At 44.9% G+C, this 20308-nt stretch overlaps 2 protein-coding genes across 3 annotated transcripts in view; one reads left to right on the forward strand and one right to left on the reverse strand.

The window, feature by feature from the left end:
- Positions 1–10: 10 nt before the first annotated feature.
- Positions 11–8852, forward strand: LOC112267510 (lipase member I-like). Its single transcript, XM_024445743.2, has 11 exons — positions 11–101; positions 380–575; positions 766–1172; positions 3792–3903; positions 4021–4122; positions 4236–4343; positions 4821–4988; positions 7090–7182; positions 7286–7397; positions 8352–8537; positions 8713–8852. Exons 2-11 carry the CDS (start codon positions 476–478, stop codon positions 8789–8791), a joined length of 1467 nt encoding a protein of 488 aa, XP_024301511.2. The 5' UTR covers positions 11–101; positions 380–475; the 3' UTR covers positions 8792–8852.
- A 30-nt stretch (positions 8853–8882) lies between these two features.
- The window catches only part of st14a (ST14 transmembrane serine protease matriptase a), a 69390-nt gene continuing 57964 nt past the window's right edge, over positions 8883–20308 (reverse strand). Inside the window, exons 11-18 of one of the 2 annotated variants that reach the window (XM_042297762.1) lie at positions 19189–19293; positions 18945–19052; positions 18661–18777; positions 17743–17868; positions 13778–13961; positions 12868–13139; positions 12068–12204; positions 8883–10251 (exon numbers count right to left, since the gene is read on the reverse strand). In XM_042297762.1, the coding sequence (XP_042153696.1) occupies positions 10093–10251; positions 12068–12204; positions 12868–13139; positions 13778–13961; positions 17743–17868; positions 18661–18777; positions 18945–19052; positions 19189–19293 (1208 nt within the window). In that variant the 3' untranslated portion in view covers positions 8883–10092. Of the gene's footprint in view, positions 10252–12067; positions 12205–12867; positions 13661–13777; positions 13962–17742; positions 17869–18660; positions 18778–18944; positions 19053–19188; positions 19294–20308 lie in introns of those variants that run through there. The other variant, XM_042297763.1, reaches the window with a different exon arrangement.

The following is a 20308-nucleotide window of genomic DNA, read 5'->3' on the forward strand; positions in this document are numbered from 1 at the left end:
AAACTATTGTCCGACGACAACTGCTGCCATTGGGTATTAGGTTCCGCATGGTGAAGTTGATTCCTTTCACATTTTTTTTTATTTCACCTTTATTTAACCAGGTAGGCTAATTGAGAACAAGTTGGCCATTGACAAATCAAATACTTTATTGGAAATGTTTTAAATGAAATCTCAAACCATGTTTGGTTCTTTATGTTATGTTTCTTGTGAACACTGTAATAGCAAACACATGCAATATTCAGATCATTTTACCGGTTGCAATTATTCATTTTTAGAAACATCTTTAACTGCATTCTTTGTAGTTGAATTTTCACTCTGCACTGATCAAGAAAGGACTGGCTCACAAAAGCTCTACTGCTCTCTATGGTATTTTCATCAGAAACACTCCAGTCTCCACCTCCACTGAGGCTTATCAGATTGTCGGAGTACAGAAGGCTGTATAGCAGGTAGGGAGATTTGCATTGTGGCTGGGGAAATGGAGAGAACAGGTGGAGGTGTGGAGAACTCTGGAGCTGACAGCAGCTTGGTCGTCTGGTCTCTACTGACCTTCTGTCTTCTGTCTGGTCCTGCCACAGGTACTATGGGGGATATTACTGTGTGATTAGCTCAGCTGCACATTAGAGGTCAATTGAAATTAAAAACTCACATTTTCCAAACTAGTGGCTGTCTAATCATGATTTACTGGGGAGAAGTCCTCACAATAACCTAAAATATAGTCATATGTTAACAACATGATTGATGTTTACAGATATTCTCTTCTCACAGGTGACCAACATGCCCACTGCTCTGAGTTCCTCTGTCTCAGCCCTCCCTCTCTTCTGGTGAGGCTCCTCAGCTTCTCCTCTGAGCAGGGTCCCTGTGGTTACCCCTTAGATCTCCCTCCTTCAGGCCTCCCATCTGGCCAGGGCCTCCCTCCACTTCCACCAGGCTTCCCAGGACTGGCCCCTGGTCCTGTGGCCTGGAGCCCCCTCAGCCCCACAGTTGTGATTGTCCCGGGCAGGAGGCCAGCCAGGCTGCAGCCCAGCTGGGCGAGGGTGATGGCGGGGGAGCTGTTAGAGGCAGGGCTGGTTAATGTCCTGGTAGCTGATTGGCTGCTGCCCCCAGAGCAGGAGATCACAGAAGGAGCCAGGCAGGTGGGGGAGAGGCTGGCACAGACCATAAAGACACTACTGGTGGGTACACAGACCCTACTGGTGGGTACACAGACCACACAGACACTACTGGTGGGTACACAGACACTACGGGTGGGTACACAGACCACACAGACACTACTGGTGGGTACACAGACCATACAGACCACTACTGGTGGGTACACATACCATACAGACACTACTGATGGGTACACAGACCATACAGACACTACTGGTGGGTACACAGACCATACAGACACTACTGGTGGGTACACAGACACTACTGGTGGGTACACAGACACTACTGGTGGGTACACAGACACTACTGGTGGGTACACAGGCACTACTGGTGGGTACACAGACCATACAGACACTATTGGTGGGTACACAGACCATACAGACACTACCGGTGGGTACACAGACCATACAGACACTACTGGCGGGTACACAGACCATACAGACACTACTGGTGGGTACACAGACCATACAGACACTACTGGTGGGTACACAGACCATACAGACACTACTGGTGGGTACACAGACCATACAGACACTACTGGTTGGTACACAGACCATACAGACACTACTGGTGGGTACACAGACCATACAGACACTACTGGTGGGTACACAGACCATACAGACACTACTGGTGGGTACACAGACCCTACTGGTGGGTACACAGACCATACAGACACTACTGTTGGGTACACAGACACTACTGGTGGGTACACAGACCATACAGACACTACTGGTGGGTACACAGACCACACAGACACTACTGGTGGGTACACAGACACTACTGGTGGGTACACAGACCATACAGACACTACTGGTGGGTACACCGACACTACTGGTGGGTACACCGACACTACTGGTGGGTACACAGACCATACAGACACTACTGGTGGGTACACAGACACTACTGGTGGGTACACAGACCATACAGACACTACTGGTGGGTACACAGACACTACTGGTGGGTACACAGACACTACTGGTGGGTACACAGACACTACTGGTGGGTACACAGACCATACAGACACTACTGGTGGGTACACAGACAATACAGACACTACTGGTGGGTACACAGACACTACTGGTGGGTACACAGACACTACTGGTGGGTACACAGACCATACAGACACTACTGGTGGGTACACAGACAATACAGACACTACTGGTGGGTACACAGACACTACTGGTGGGTACACAGACACTACTGGTGGGTACACAGACACTACTGGTGGGTACACAGACCACACAGACACTACTGGTGGGTACACAGACCATACAGACACTACCGGTGGGTACACAGACCATACAGACACTACTGGTGGGTACACAGACACTACTGGTGGGTACACAGACACTACTGGTGGGTACACAGACCATACAGACACTACTGGTGGGTACACAGACCATACAGACCCTACTGGTGGGTACACAGACACTACTGGTGGGTACACAGACACTACTGGTGGGTACACAGACCATACAGACACTACTGGTGGGTACACAGACCACACAGACACTACTGGTGGGTACACAGACACTACTGGTGGGTACACAGACCATACAGACACTACTGGTGGGTACACCGACACTACTGGTGGGTACACCGACACTACTGGTGGGTACACAGACCATACAGACACTACTGGTGGGTACACAGACACTACTGGTGGGTACACAGACCATACAGACACTACTGGTGGGTACACAGACACTACTGGTGGGTACACAGACACTACTGGTGGGTACACAGACCATACAGACACTACTGGTGGGTACACAGACAATACAGACACTACTGGTGGGTACACAGACACTACTGGTGGGTACACAGACACTACTGGTGGGTACACAGACCATACAGACACTACTGGTGGGTACACAGACAATACAGACACTACTGGTGGGTACACAGACACTACTGGTAGGTACACAGACACTACTGGTGGGTACACAGACACTACTGGTGGGTACACAGACACTACTGGTGGGTACACAGACCACACAGACACTACTGGTGGGTACACAGACCATACAGACACTACCGGTGGGTACACAGACCATACAGACACTACTGGTGGGTACACAGACACTACTGGTGGGTACACAGACCATACAGACACTACACAGACCATACAGACTACTGGTGGGTACACAGACCATACACAGACACTACTGGTGGGTACACAGACCATACAGACCACTACTGGTGGGTACACAGACACTACTGGTGGGTACACAGACCACACAGACACTACTGGTGGGTACACAGACACTACTGGTGGGTACACAGACCATACAGACACTACTGGTGGGTACATGTTCCACACTGTGTAAAAGCTGTCCAGTAATATGATTTAACTGGGTCAGGGAAACTGGCCCAAATTGAACATGAGTAACTGTGTTATATAGTGGAGTAGATATGTTAAAAAAAAGTTTAACCTTTATTTAACTAGGCAAGTCAGTTAAGAACAAATTCTTATTTTCAAAGACGGCCTAGGAACAGTGGGTTAACTGCCTGTTCAGGGGCAGAACGACAGATTGGTACCTTGTCAAATCGGGGATTTGAACTTGCAACCTTCTGGTTACTAGTCCAACGCTCTAATAACTAGGCTACCCTGCCACCCCATGTTGATGTTTATTCCTCAGGAGGACCAGGGCTCTTCTCCAGAGCTGTTCCACCTGGTAGGGTTTGGTGTTGGGGCCCATGTAGCTGGTGTGACCGGGGCCTGTTTGGAGGGAACTATTGGCAGGATCACAGGTACTGAGACATAATATAGGGTTACATCTGGTAACAGTCCATTCTGAGTTTCGGATGAACCGACAGGTCAAATTGAGTGTTTTAAATAAATAAATGATGTGGTCTGATCCAACTCAGGCCTGGATCCGTTCTCACCAGTGTTTTCCGAGGCAGACAGCAGCCTGTCTCTGGATCACACTGATGCCCAGTACGTGGATGTGATTCACACCAACTTCAACCGTGAGGAACTCTACACATACCTAGTAAACTATGTAGTTACACCTAATAGCATAGTAGATTTATTTAGACATTTTGAACCAATCACTAAGTTCATTACCTGGTGTATTTTTCAGCCAATGAGCCGGTAGCTCCCCTGGGGGTTCCTAGACCATTGGGTCATGTTGATTTCTACATCGGCAGAGGATATCAACTCCCTGGTTGTCCTCAGGCTCTCATGAAAAGTGTGTGACAGGTTTTTTTTATTTTTTTTATCATCTAAAATATTATAACAAACATCATGCCTGGGGCCCATGTGACCTGACCAGGAAAAGCTGTGTCCTTTAGGGTTATCTACTATAACACAGAGGTTGGGATGACTCATATATTTGAGGCAGTTCTGCAGGGTAGTCACTAGCTTGCACAGTCACAAAGTCATAGAATCTGATTTTCAACCTAACCTTAAAACACACTGCTAACTTTATACCTAACATTAAAACACACTGCTAACTTTATACCTAACCTTAAAACACACTGCTAACTTTATACCTAACCTTAAAACAAGATCAAAAAACTTTTTTTTTTTTTTTCAATAATTGTTAAGATATATAGCCATTTTGGACTTTGCAGCTAGCTATCCCATGTAGTGTGGACCGCTCAGTTCTGCCTCCAGGACAAGATTCAGCCCAATAAAGGTCAAGGTGCGTGTGGGTGTGTTCCAGGGGAGCAGTACTTGCTGTGCAGTCATCAACGGGCCTATAGGTTGTTCACCAGCTCCATCCGGTCCTCCTGCCCTCTCACAGCCTTCCCCTGCCAGGGAGTAGAGGACTTCCAGAGGGCTCGCTGTACACACTGTCACCACCCTGGCCTCAACATCTGCCCCCAGCTGGGTAAGATACACACTGTCACCACCTTGGCCTCAACATCTGCCCCCAGCTGGGTAAGAGACAAGATAATGTAGACCAGCTAGGTAAGAGACAAGATAATGTAGACCAGCTGGGTAAGAGACAAGATAATGTAGACCAGCTCGGTAAGAGACAAGATAATGTAGACCAGCTGGGTAAGAGACAAGATAATGTAGACCAGCTCGGTAAGAGACAAGATAATGTAGACCAGCTGGGTAAGAGACAAGATAATGTAGACCAGCTGGGTAAGAGACAAGATAATGTAGACCAGCTAGGTAAGAGACAAGATAATGTAGACCAGCTAGGTAAGAGACAATATAATGTAGACCAGCTGGGTAAGAGACAAGATAATGTAGACCAGCTGGGTAAGAGACAAGATAATGTAGACCAGCTGGGTAAGAGACAAGATAATGTAGACCAGCTGGGTAAGAGACAAGATAATGTAGACCAGCTCGGTAAGAGACAAGATAATGTAGACCAGCTAGGTAAGAGACAAGATAATGTAGACCAGCTAGGTAAGAGACAAGATAATGTAGACCAGCTCGGTAAGAGACAAGATAATGTAGACCAGCTAGGTAAGAGACAAGATAATGTAGCCAGCTAGGTAAGAGACAAGATAATGTAGACCAGCTAGGTAAGAGACAAGATAATGTAGACCAGCTAGGTGAGAGACAAGATAATGTAGACCAGCTAGGTAAGAGACAAGATAATGTAGACCAGCTAGGTAAGAGACAAGATAATGTAGACCAGCTAGGTAAGAGACAAGATAATGTAGACAGCTAGGTAAGAGACAATATAATGTAGACCAGCTGGGTAAGAGACAAGATAATGTAGACCAGCTAGGTAAGAGACAAGATAATGTAGACCAGCTAGGTAAGAGACAAGATAATGTTGACCAGCTAGGTAAGAGACAAGATAATGTAGACCAGCTGGGTAAGATACAAGATAATGTAGGCCAGCTAGGTAAGAGACAAGATAATGTAGACCAGCTAGGTAAGAGACAAGATAATGTAGACCAGCTAGGTAAGAGACAAGATAATGTAGACCAGCTAGGTAAGAGACAAGATAATGTAGACCAGCTCGGTAAGAGACAAGATAATGTAGACCAGCTAGGTAAGAGACAAGATAATGTAGACCAGCTGGGTAAGAGACAAGATAATGTAGACCAGCTCGGTAAGAGACAAGATAATGTAGACCAGCTAGGTAAGAGACAAGATAATGTAGACCAGCTGGGTAAGAGAAAAGATAATGTAGACCAGCTAGGTAAGAGACAAGATAATGTAGACAGCTAGGTAAGAGACAAGCTAATGTAGACCAGCTAGGTAAGAGACAAGATAATGTAGACCAGCTAGGTAAGAGACAAGATAATGTAGACCAGCTGGGTAAGAGACAAGATAATGTAGACCAGCTAGGTAAGAGACAAGATAATGTAGACCAGCTAGGTAAGAGATAAGATAATGTAGACCAGCTAGGTAAGAGATAAGATAATGTAGACCAGCTAGGTAAGAGACAAGATAATGTAGACCAGCTAGGTAAGAGACAAGATAATGTAGACCAGCTAGCTAAGAGACAAGATAATGTAGACCAGCTAGCTAAGATACAAGATAATGTAGATCAGCTAGGTAAGAGACAAGATAATGTAGACCAGCTCGGTAAGAGACAAGATAATGTAGACCAGCTCGGTAAGAGACAAGATAATGTAGACCAGCTAGGTAAGAGACAAGATAATGTAGACCAGCTAGGTAAGAGACAAGATAATGCAGACCAGCTAGGTAAGAGACAAGATAATGTAGACCAGCTGGGTAAGAGACAAGATAATGTAGACCAGCTCGGTAAGAGACAAGATAATGTAGACCAGCTAGGTAAGAGACAAGATAATGTAGACCAGCTGGGTAAGAGAAAAGATCATGTAGACCAGCTAGGTAAGAGACAAGATAATGTAGACAGCTAGGTAAGAGACAAGATAATGTAGACAGCGTCACTCTCTGAACAAAGACAAGTCTTTCACACATGAAGAAACTGGTGTTGATGATTGGCTGTTTTCATCATCAAGACACCATCAGCTATTGGTTCTTCTCTTCTATAGGCTACGACATCAGCTGGCTGCCTCTAGATCGACCAATCACCTTCCAGCCCCTGACCGCGGTCCTGGACATCACAGCAACGGACCCTTTCTGCGGTCAGAAACTCAGGACACACACTGACAGGGTCACACGGTTACCGTTCCTTCCTGTAGTGCAGGACCAGGAACAGTTGGTTAACCGGCTTTATGTCCCTTCTAGTGACGCCGTTCCTGTTGGAGGTGCACCTGGAGGGAAACACCTCATTAGAAGCCCAGCTATTTATTCAGCTGAAGGGAGACGTCAGGAAAACACCTGTCATGTTGGTGTCCGGGTGAGACACTAGCATCTGGTTCTTCATTTATTAAATGTCTGCATCTCAAATGGGATCTTATACCTATGTGGTGCACTATATATCCCCATAGTGCCCTGGTCTAATGCTGTGTACTATATATCCCCATAGGGCCCTGGTCTAATGCTGTATACTATATATCCCCATAGGGCCCTGGTCTAATGCTGTGTACTATATATCCCCATAGGGTCCTGGTCTAATGCTGTGTACTATATATCCCCATAGGGCCCTGGTCTAATGCTGTGTACTATATATCCCCATAGGGCCCTGGTCTAATGCTGTGTACTATATATCCCCATAGGGCCCTGGTCTAATGCTGTGTACTATATATCCCCATAGGGCCCTGGTCTAATGCTGTGTACTATATATCCCCATAGGGTCCTGGTCTAATGCTGTGTACTATATATCCCCATAGGGCCCTGGTCTAATGCTGTGTACTATATATCCCCATGGGGCCCTGGTCTAATACTGTGTACTATATATCCCCATAGGGCCCTGGTCTAATGCTGTGTACTATATATCCCCATAGGGCCCTGGTCTAATGCTGTGTACTATATATCCCCATGGGGCCCTGGTCTAATACTGTGTACTATATATCCCCATAGGGCCCTGGTCTAATGCTGGTCTAATGGGGCCCTGTCTAATACTGTGTACTATATATCCCCATAGGGCCCTGGTCTAATGCTGTGTACTATATATCCCCATGGGGCCCTGGTCTAATACTGTGTACTATATATCCCCATGGGGCCCTGGTCTAATACTGTGTACTATATATCCCCATAGGGCCCTGGTCTAATGCTGTGTACTATATATCCCCATAGTGCCCTGGTCTAATGCTGTGTACTATATAGGGAACAGGGTGCTATTTGGGATGCAGCTAATGTCTTTATCCGGTGATTGTCTTGCCAACTCTAACCATCTGACCATTGTGTCCAGTCCTCCCCTGATGCAGTTTGAGTCTCATCAGATACACCAGTTCCTGGTTTCCGTACCTCACACTGTTCAGGAGTTCAGAACCATAGTACTTCACTTCTACTCTCAACGCCTCCTGTACTTGGCCTGGAGGAAGAGACGGATTCACATCAGTCATCTAGTCCTTACACAACTACCCAGACACCAGGGGTAAATAGCATCACTACATCAACATAACACAGATGAAAACTCAACTCTCCTTCCATTTGCTAAAAAAAAGAACACGAAAGCCCTTTCCGACCCCCCCGGGGTCGTCTGTGTGATGTCTGGGAGACGACGAGACTTTAAAAAAAACAAGGCTGTTTTTGTGTATTACATCCCACAGGCTAGTATCTTACAGGACCAGGAGTGCTACCGCAGTGGAGAATCACAGAGTGGATGTGTATCTGCAGAAGGAAGAGTGAAGATGGACGGGGGGGGCTTTTCAGGGAGGTCAAATGTTGTGCTGGGTAATCAGAAAATAACCATTAAAATATACTGAAGAAAATACAAAAGTTTGGTTGTTCATATTTATTTTAAACACTTGTATAGAAAAAAACAATTACAGTAAGTGGTTGATTTGATAAATGATGGAGAATGTTTTAATTTTTAAGTTAAATTCGATAATTTGTATATGTCCTCAAAAAGATGTTGTGAAATCAATGTTTTTATATGCACAATGCTAACCGAACAGACGATTCTCTGATGAAGCTTTATTCTGATATAAAAGCATTGACGTCGGACCCAAATTAAATGAAAAATAAAGTTGGGAGGAGAAAAAGAAGAGCATCAAGAAATAAATACAAATTATTCATGATCATGTCGCATCAGGACTTCCTGGTATTTCAACTAAAAACTATTGTGTCAAATACCAAATCATAGTAGATAGTGACCCCAGCTCCATACCGTCTGTTTGAGCCCTGTGTTCCAAATGGCACCCAATTCCATACATAGTGTACAACACCTTTAAAAAAAACAGAGCCCTTATGGATCCTGGTCAAAAGTAGTGCACTTCATAGCGAATATGGCGCCATTTGGAATTGCAACCCCCCCCCCCTTCATGAGTACAAGGGCAACAAGTAACAGAGTCTGAATGCACATTTTAGAGACCGTGTTCTAAAAGATGACATAAGAGAAAACAAACCTATAGGGAAACGATTCAAATCCAATGACAAAACAAGCAACGGAACACATCGTCTCCTTGTGTACGCGCGCATGTAACAGTTTTTCTACAGTTACTCCTTAAAAATGGCCCAAATCCTACCTATGCAAAACGTACCAGAAAATGTTGTGTGTATCCAATCCAAATGACTGATTGCAATGGGCAAAACTAATATATCTAAAAAAAAATATTTAAAAAAAAACACACAAAATTTGACATTATTTACAATTCTTAAAAACACTTTCCCCACAAAACCACCTAGTCCTCCTCATAACAAAAAAATACACATTCAGACACCAGTCATTATAATAAACATTTAGACATTAAGGCATCTGCCTTTCAACAGAGAAAACCCAACCAACAGTCCATAGTCCATCGATATGAAAGGGAGTGCATTGTGAAGCCTGAGATCAAAGCGTGTAAAATAGTTCATCACTCCTGGATAATGGAAGGGAGAGGAGGAGGGTATAGAGGGCGAGTCCTGGCGAACCAGTAATCTGTACAGTACTGGTGTGTTCATCGACCGGTTGTCCTCATCATTCCTAGTCGTTTCCCCGTGTCCTGTTACACGCCGGTCTTCTCCTTGATCCAGCCCCTGAACTTGGTGACAGTGCTGTAGATACCAGGCTTGTCCCTACGGGCACAGCCGTCACCCCAACTCACCACTCCAGCCAGGAACATACGACTAGTACCAGGACTGGACAGAGGCCCGCCAGAATCCCCCTGAGAGAGAAAGTGTATGGTTATATATATATATCATCCTATCTCAGTACTACTGTTGACCAGAGCCCTGTGGTTATATATATCATCCTATCTCAGTACTACTGTTGACCAGAGCCCTGTGGTTTATATATATATATATATATATATATATCATCCTATCTCAGTACTACTGTTGACCAGAGCCCTGTGGTTATATATATCATCCTATCTCAGTACTACTCTGTGGTTATATATATATATATATATATATATATATATATATATATATATATATATATATATATATCATTCTATCTCAGTACTACTGTTGACCAGAGCCCTGTGGTTATACATTTCATCCCATCTCAGTACTACTGTTGACCAGAGCCCTGTGGTTATATATTTCATCCCATCTCAGTACTACTGTTGACCAGAGCCCTGTGGTTATATATATCATCCTATCTCAGTACTACTGTTGACCAGAGCCCTGTGGTTATATATATATATATATATCATTCTATCTCAGTACTACTGTTGACCAGAGCCCTGTGGTTATATATTTCATCCCATCTCAGTACTACTGTTGACCAGAGCCCTGTGGTTATATATCATCCTATCTCAGCACTACTGTTGACCAGAGCCCTGTGGTTATATATATCATCCTATCTCAGTACTACTGTTGACCAGAGCCCTGTGGTTATATATTTCATCCCATCTCAGTACTACTGTTGACCAGAGCCCTGTGGTTATATATCATCCCATCTCAGCACTACTGTTGACCAGAGCCCTGTGGTTATATATATATATATCATCCTATCTCAGTACTACTGTTGACCAGAGCCCTGTGGTTATATATATATATCATCCTATCTCAGTACTACTGTTGACCAGAGCCCTGTGGTTATATATATCATCCTATCTCAGTACTACAGCAGAACGTTCTCCACGGCGTCTCCAGACTGTCACGTCTGTCACATGTGCTCAGTGTGAACCTGCTTTCATCTGTGAAGAGCACAGGGCACCAGTGGCGAATTTGCCAATCTTGGTGTTCTCTGGCAAATGCCAAACGTCCTGCACGGTGTTGGGCTGTAAGCACAACCCCCACCTGTGGACGTCAGGCACTCATACCACCCTCATGGAGTCTGTTTCTGACCGTTTGAGCAGACACATGCACATTTGTGGCCTGCTGTAGGTCATTTTGCAGGGCTCTGGCAGTGCTCCTCCTTGCACAAAGGCGGAGGTAGTGGTCCTGCTGCTGGGTTGTTGCCCTCCTACGGCCTCCTCCACGTCTCCTGATGTACTGGCCTGTCTCCTGGTAGCAACTCCATGCTCTGGACACTATGCTGACAGACACAGCAAACCTTCTTGCCACAGCTCGCATTGATGTGCCATCCTGGATGAGCTGCACTACCTGAGCCACTTGTGTGGGTTGTAGACTCCGTCTCATGCTACCACTAGAGTGAAAGCATCACCAGCACTCAAGTGATCAAAACATCAGCCAGGAAGCATAGGAACTGAGAAGTGGTCTGTGGTCACCACCTGCAGAACCACTCCTTTATTGGGGGTGTCTTGCTAATTGCCTATAATTTCCACCTGTTGTCTATTCCATTTGCACAACAGCATGTGAAATGTATTGTCAATCAGTGTTGCTTCCTAAGTGGACAGTTTGATTTCACAGAAGTGTGATTGACTTGGAGTTACATTGTGTTGTTTATGTGTTCCCTTTATTTTTTTGAGCAGTGTATATATATATATATCATCCTATCTCAGTACTACTGTTGACCAGAGCAGCCCTATATTATGGCCGGGTAGTTCATAGGGACAGAGAGTTCAGTACCTGACATGCGTCCACACCTCCAGTCAACACACCAGCACACGTCATCCTGGAGGTGATCTGTCCTCCCATCAGGCGGTTACACACAGTACTGTTGATGATACGGACCTGGGCCTTCTGCAGGATGGATGCACCAGAGCCTAACATACATACATACAATGACACGTTAGTTCTTATCACCATTTATTTTTTATTTTACCTTTATTTAACCAGGCAAGTCAGTTAAGAACAAATTCTTATTTTCAATGACGGCCTAGGAACAGTGGGTTAACTGCCTGTTCAGGGGCAGAACGACAGATTTGTACCTTGTCAGCTCGGGGGTTTGAACTTGCAACCTTCCGGTTACTAGTCCAATGCTCTAACCACTAGACTACCCTGCCGCCCCTACGCTCTAACCACTAGGCTACCCTGCCGCCCCTACGCTCTAACCACTAGGCTACCCTGCCGCCCCTACGCTCTAACCACTAGGCTACCCTGCCGCCCCTACACTCTAACCACTAGGCTACCCTGCCGCCCCTACACACTAACCACTAGGCTACCCTGCCGCCCCTACACTCTAACCACTAGGCTACCCTGCCGCCCCTACACTCTAACCACTAGGCTACCCTGCCGCCCCTACACTCTAACCACTAGGCTACCCTGCCGCCCCATGCAGGAAATGGGAGCATTATAATTTAACATATTATAACATTGCTATTAAATAATTAAAACTACTCAGTAACAAACACAAATATTATGCAGTATATAGTTATAATAACTAATACTGTAAAATGAAAACTGAGCCCATCCACAATCTCACTCACCTCCCTCTCGTGTGGCGCCCCAACCTGTGATCCAGACAGAGTTGCCCTGGGGGAAGGTGTGTTGTGGGGAGGGCAGACAGATGGGTCTGATGTAATCAGAGAAGGTCACAGGGCTGTCTAGCTCCATCAGAGCGATGTCGTTGTCGAAGGTATAGGCATTGTAGTACGGGTGGGAGATCACCTGACGCAGGTTCCTCTTCTGAACGTTCTTACTGTTCTGCTTCTGGACGTGAAGGCCTAGGTACGCCTCCCATACACCTGGCTGGGAATACCTGGGGAGACACACCTCGTTAGGACTGAACACACACACCTCCCATACACCTGGCTGGGAATACCTGGGGAGACACATCTGGTTAGGACTGAACACACACCTCTCATACACCAAGGCTGGGAATACCTGGGGAGACACACCTGGTTAGGACTGAACACACACACACACCCCATACACCTGGCTGGGAATACCTGGGGAGACACACCTGGTTAGGACTGAACACAGACACACACCCCATACACCTGGCTGGGAATACCTGGGGAGACACACCTGGTTAGGACTGAACACAGACACACACCCCATACACCTGGCTGGGAATACCTGGGGAGACACACCTGGTTAGGACTGAACACACACACACACACCCCATACACCTGGCTGGGAATACCTGGAGAGACACACCTGGTTAGGACTGAACACACACACACACCTCCCATACACCTGGCTGGGAATACCTGGGGAGACACACCTGGTTAGGACTGAACACACACACACACCTCCCATACACCTGGCTGGGAATACCTGGGGAGACACACCTGGTTAGGACTGAACACACACACACACACATAGTTTAAGCTGGGTAAACACACTACCACCACACGGTGGCAGGCGCACACAGGGAGAATCATCCAAAAGTACCTGGTCTTGGCGTCATCCTGTACACAGTGAGCAGCAGTAACCAGCCAGCGCTGGCTGATGATGGAAGCACCACACACGTGACCAGAGTTCTTAATGTGGAGGCTGACCTGCCACGGGAACTCCCCTTCTTCTGCGTCCTGACCACCCACGATACGGCTAGTTTTAAACAGGCTCCGCCCACAATCTGAAACAACACAAATCAGCATTTAGTCAGACTCCTACACTGAGACTAACATTTAGTCAACAGACTCCTACACTGAGACTAACATTTAGTCAACAACAGACTCCTACACTGAGACTAACATTTAGTCAACAACAGACTCCTACACGGAGACTAATGTATTAGTCAATAACAGACTCCTACACGGAGACTAACATTTAGTCAACAACAGACACCTACACGGAGACTAATGTATTAGTCAACAACAGACTCCTACACGGAGACTAATGTATTAGTCAACAACAGACTCCTACACGGAGACTAATGTATTAGTCAACAACAGACTCCTACACGGAGACTAATGTATTAGTCAACAACAGACTCCTACACATTGGGAGACTAATGTATTAGTCAACAACAGACTCCTACACGGAGACTAATGTATTAGTCAACAACAGACTCCTACACGGAGACTAATGTATTAGTCAACAACAGACTCCTACACAGAGACTAATGTATTAGTCAACAACAGACCCCTACACGGAGACTAATGTATTAGTCAACAACAGACTCCTACACGGAGACTAATGTATTAGTCAACAACAGACTCCTACACAGAGACTAATGTATTAGTCAACAACAGACTCCTACACGGAGACTAACATTTAGTCAACAACAGACTCCTACACGGAGACTAATGTATTAGTCAACAACAGACTCCTACACGGAGACTAACATTTAGTCAACAACAGACTCCTACACGGAGACTAACATTTAGTCAACAACAGACTCCTACACGGAGACTAATGTATTAGTCAGACCCCTACACGGAGACTAATGTATTAGTCAGACTCCTACACGGAGACTAATGTATTAGTCAACAACAGACTCCTACACGGAGACTAATGTATTAGTCAACAACAGACTCCTACACAGAGACTAATGTATTAGTCAACAACAGACTCCTACACTGAGACTAACATTTAGTCAACAACAGACTCCTACACGGAGACTAATGTATTAGTCAATAACAGACTCCTACACGGAGACTAACATTTAGTCAACAACAGACACCTACACGGAGACTAATGTATTAGTCAACAACAGACTCCTACACGGAGACTAATGTATTAGTCAACAACAGACTCCTACACGGAGACTAATGTATTAGTCAACAACAGACTCCTACACGGAGACTAATGTATTAGTCAACAACAGACTCCTACACGGAGACTAATGTATTAGTCAACAACAGACTCCTACACGGAGACTAATGTATTAGTCAACAACAGACTCCTACACGGAGACTAATGTATTAGTCAACAACAGACTCCTACACAGAGACTAATGTATTAGTCAACAACAGATTCCTACACGGAGACTAATGTATTAGTCAACAACAGACTCCTACACGGAGACTAATGTATTAGTCAACAACAGACTCCTACACAGAGACTAATGTATTAGTCAACAACAGACTCCTACACGGAGACTAACATTTAGTCAACAACAGACTCCTACACGGAGACTAATGTATTAGTCAACAACAGACTCCTACACGGAGACTAACATTTAGTCAACAACAGACTCCTACACGGAGACTAACATTTAGTCAACAACAGACTCCTACACGGAGACTAATGTATTAGTCAGACCCCTACACGGAGACTAATGTATTAGTCAGACTCCTACACGGAGACTAATGTATTAGTCAACAACAGACTCCTACACAGAGACTAATGTATTAGTCAACAACAGACTCCTACACGGAGACTAATGTATTAGTCAACAACAGACTCCTACATGGAGACTAATGTATTAGTCAACAACAGACTCCTACACAGAGACTAATGTATTAGTCAACAACAGACTCCTACACGGAGACTAACATTTAGTCAACAACAGACTCCTACACGGAGACTAATGTATTAGTCAACAACAGACTCCTACACGGAGACTAACATTTAGTCAACAACAGACTCCTACACGGAGACTAACATTTAGTCAACAACAGACTCCTACACGGAGACTAACATTTAGTCAACAACAGACTCATACACGGAGACTAATGTATTAGTCAACAACAGACTCCTACACGGAGACTAATGTATTAGTCAACAACAGACTCCTACACGGAGACTAATGTATTAGTCAACAACAGACTCCTACACGGAGACTAATGTATTAGTCAACAACAGACTCCTACACGGAGACTAATGTATTAGTCAACAACAGACTCCTACACGAAGACTAATGTATTAGTCAGACTCCTACACGGAGACTAATGTATTAGTCAACAACAGACTCCTACACGGAGACTAACATTTAGTCAACAACAAACTCCTACACGGAGACTAACATTTAGTCAACAACAGACTCCTACACGGAGACTAACATTTAGTCAACAACAGACTCCTACACGGAGACTAACATTTAGTCAACAACAGACTCCTACACGGAGACTAATGTATTAGTCAACAACAGACTCCTACACGGAGACTAATGTATTAGTCAACAACAGACTCCTACACGGAGACTAATGTATTAGTCAACAACAGACTCCTACACGGAGACTAATGTATTAGTCAACAACAGACTCCTACACAGAGACTAATGTATTAGTCAACAACAGACTCCTACACTGAGACTAACATTTAGTCAACAACAGACTCCTACACGGAGACTAATGTATTAGTCAATAACAGACTCCTACACGGAGACTAACATTTAGTCAACAACAGACACCTACACGGAGACTAATGTATTAGTCAACAACAGACTCCTACACGGAGACTAATGTATTAGTCAACAACAGACTCCTACACGGAGACTAACATTTAGTCAACAACAGACTCCTACACGGAGACTAATGTATTAGTCAACAACAGACTCCTACACGGAGACTAACATTTAGTCAACAACAGACTCCTACACGGAGACTAACATTTAGTCAACAACAGACTCCTACACGGAGACTAACATTTAGTCAACAACAGACTCATACACGGAGACTAATGTATTAGTCAACAACAGACTCCTACACGGAGACTAATGTATTAGTCAACAACAGACTCCTACACGGAGACTAATGTATTAGTCAACAACAGACTCCTACACGGAGACTAATGTATTAGTCAACAACAGACTCCTACACGGAGACTAATGTATTAGTCAACAACAGACTCCTACACGAAGACTAATGTATTAGTCAGACTCCTACACGGAGACTAATGTATTAGTCAACAACAGACTCCTACACGGAGACTAACATTTAGTCAACAACAAACTCCTACACGGAGACTAACATTTAGTCAACAACAGACTCCTACACGGAGACTAACATTTAGTCAACAACAGACTCCTACACGGAGACTAACATTTAGTCAACAACAGACTCCTACACGGAGACTAATGTATTAGTCAACAACAGACTCCTACACGGAGACTAATGTATTAGTCAACAACAGACTCCTACACGGAGACTAATGTATTAGTCAACAACAGACTCCTACACGGAGACTAATGTATTAGTCAACAACAGACTCCTACACGGAGACTAATGTATTAGTCAATCACACTAACATTTTACATTCAGATATTTAGAAAGGGGGTTATAAGTAGTAAAACTATGTTTATAAATCTGTAATTAAACAGTTACAGCTCATTGTGTGTGAACCATGGTGTATTGGACCATAGAATATAATGACTGATCATTATGTGAACCATGGTGTATTGGACCATAGAATATAATGACTGATCATTGTGTGAACCATGGTGTGATGAAGGGACAGAGGGAGTGTCTTACCACAGTTGGCCTCATCTGATTTGTCCTCACAGTCAGGTGTTCCATCACACTCAGGGTTCTCCTTGTTGGTACACTTGTTGTTCTCACACTTATAGGTGGAGTCAGAACACTGCACATTATTCATAACTGGGGAGAGGAGGGAAATACCACATTAACTTTAGGTGGAGTCAAAACCCCATTCGCTTCTAGGTGGAGTCAGAACCCCATTAACTTTAGGTGGAGTCAGAACCCCATTAACTTTAGGTGGAGTCAGAACCCCATTAACTTTAGGTGGAGTCAGAACCCCCATTAACTTTAGGTGGAGTCAGAACCCCCATTAACTTTAGGTGGAGTCAGAACCCCCATTCGCTTCTAGGTGGAGTCAGAACCCCATTAACTTTAGGTGGAGTCAGAACCCCATTAACTTTAGGTGGAGTCAGAACCCCCATTAACTTTAGGTGGAGTCAGAACCCCATTAACTTTAGGTGGAGTCAGAACCCCCATTAACTTTAGGTGGAGTCAGAACCCCCATTAACTTTAGGTGGAGTCAGAACCCCATTAACTTTAGGTGGAGTCAGAACCCCATTAACTTTAGGTGGAGTCAGAACCCCATTAACTTTAGGTGGAGTCAGAACCCCCATTAACTTTAGGTGGAGTCAGAACCCCATTCGCTTCTAGGTGGAGTCAGAACCCCATTAACTTTAAAATAAAATCGGTGTTTATTCGTGACGTGCACAGGATACAGCAGATGAAAAAAAAAACCAGTACTTTTAAATGCTTACGAGCTCTTCCTCAACAACGCGGTTATACTACTGCGATTAAAAAAAGAGAACTGATACGCTCTGTGAAACACAACCGATCCGTTCTCAGGCTGCATCCACCTGTAAAAACATTCTGTGTAAAAAACATTTTGATCGACAGAGAGAAAGGTCTCCTCACTTCGTCCACAGTCGCTCTCGTCTGACCCGTCGCCACAGTCATCCTTCTTGTCACAGCGTTTCTTCTCCGACACACACTTTCCGTTCTGACATGTCAGCTCCCCCACTTTACAAGCACCTGAGGAGACATGATAAAACACGCTGGATATATATATATATCTTTCAATCACAGCTTTACTTTTTGCTACACTGCACCTGAAAGTAACTGAATGTGTGTCCACATGACTGAACTGTTCCATCTGTCAACAGGCCTGAGGCGTCAGACGACAGCCCTGTGAAACCTACCACAGTTCTGCTCATCAGTGTCATCTCCACAGTCGTTCACTCCATCACACTCCCAGAACTGGGGCTTACACAGGCCGTTCTTACAGCTGATCTGAGTGGAATCACACTCTGCGAGCGAGTGCGCGCACACACACACACACACACACACACACACACACGTTAAACAACAATCATTAGTATTAATCCATCTAATATCCGTTAAAGTTTTCTCCAGACAAAAATCAATAAGTTTGTTAGAACTCACTGCATTTGATCTCGTCGCTCATATCTCCACAGTCGTTCCAGCCGTCACACTTCAGATGTGCCTTGACACAACGCTGATTGTTGCACTGAAACTTGTTAGGACAGGCTGGGGATGGAAAGGCAGGAGGGGGAGGAGTCAGCTAAAGGAAAACCAATATGCTGCACTGAAACTTGTTAGGACAGGCTGGGGATGGAAAGGCAGGAGGGGGAGGAGTCAGCTAAAGGAAAACCAATATGCTGCACTGAGGCTCACCTCATTAATACCTGGCCAGTTCATTAACACCTCTCCTATATGACTGGCCGGTTCATTAACACCTCTCCTATATGACTGGCCGGTTCATTAACACCTGGCCAGTTCATTAACACCTCTCCTATATGACTGGCCGGTTCATTAACACCTCTCCTATATGACTGGCCGGTTCATTAACACCTCTCCTATATGACTGGCCAGTTCATTAACACCTCTCCTATATGACTGGCCGGTTCATTAACACCTGGCCAGTTCTATTAACACCTTTCCAATATGACTGGCCGGTTCATTAACACCTCTCCTATATGACTGGCCAGTTCATTAACACCCCTCTCCTATATGACTGGCCGGTTCATTAACACCTGGCCAGTTCTTTAACACCTGGCCAATATGACTGGCCGGTTCATTAACACCTCTCCTATATGACTGGCCAGTTCATTAACACCCCTCTCCTATATGACTGGCCGGTTCATTAACACCTGGCCAGTTCTTTAACACCTGGCCAATATGACTGGCCGGTTCATTAACACCTCTCCTATATGACTGTCCGGTTCATTAACACCTCTCCAATATGACTGGCCAGTTCATTAACACCTGGCCAATATGACTGGCCGGTTCATTAACACCTCTCCAATATGACTGGCCGGTTCATTAACACCTCTCCTATATGACTGGCCGGTTCATTAACACCTCTCCAATATGACTGGCCGGTTCATTAACACCTCTCCTATATGACTGGCCAGTTCATTAACACCTCTCCTATATGACTGGCCGGTTCATTAACACCTCTCCTATATGACTGGCCAGTTCATTAAAACCTGGCCAGTTCATTAACACCTCTCCTATATGACTGGCCGGTTCATTAACACCT

This window comes from Oncorhynchus tshawytscha, linkage group LG14, assembly GCF_018296145.1.
Source record: "Oncorhynchus tshawytscha isolate Ot180627B linkage group LG14, Otsh_v2.0, whole genome shotgun sequence".
Taxonomy (NCBI): domain Eukaryota; kingdom Metazoa; phylum Chordata; class Actinopteri; order Salmoniformes; family Salmonidae; genus Oncorhynchus; species Oncorhynchus tshawytscha.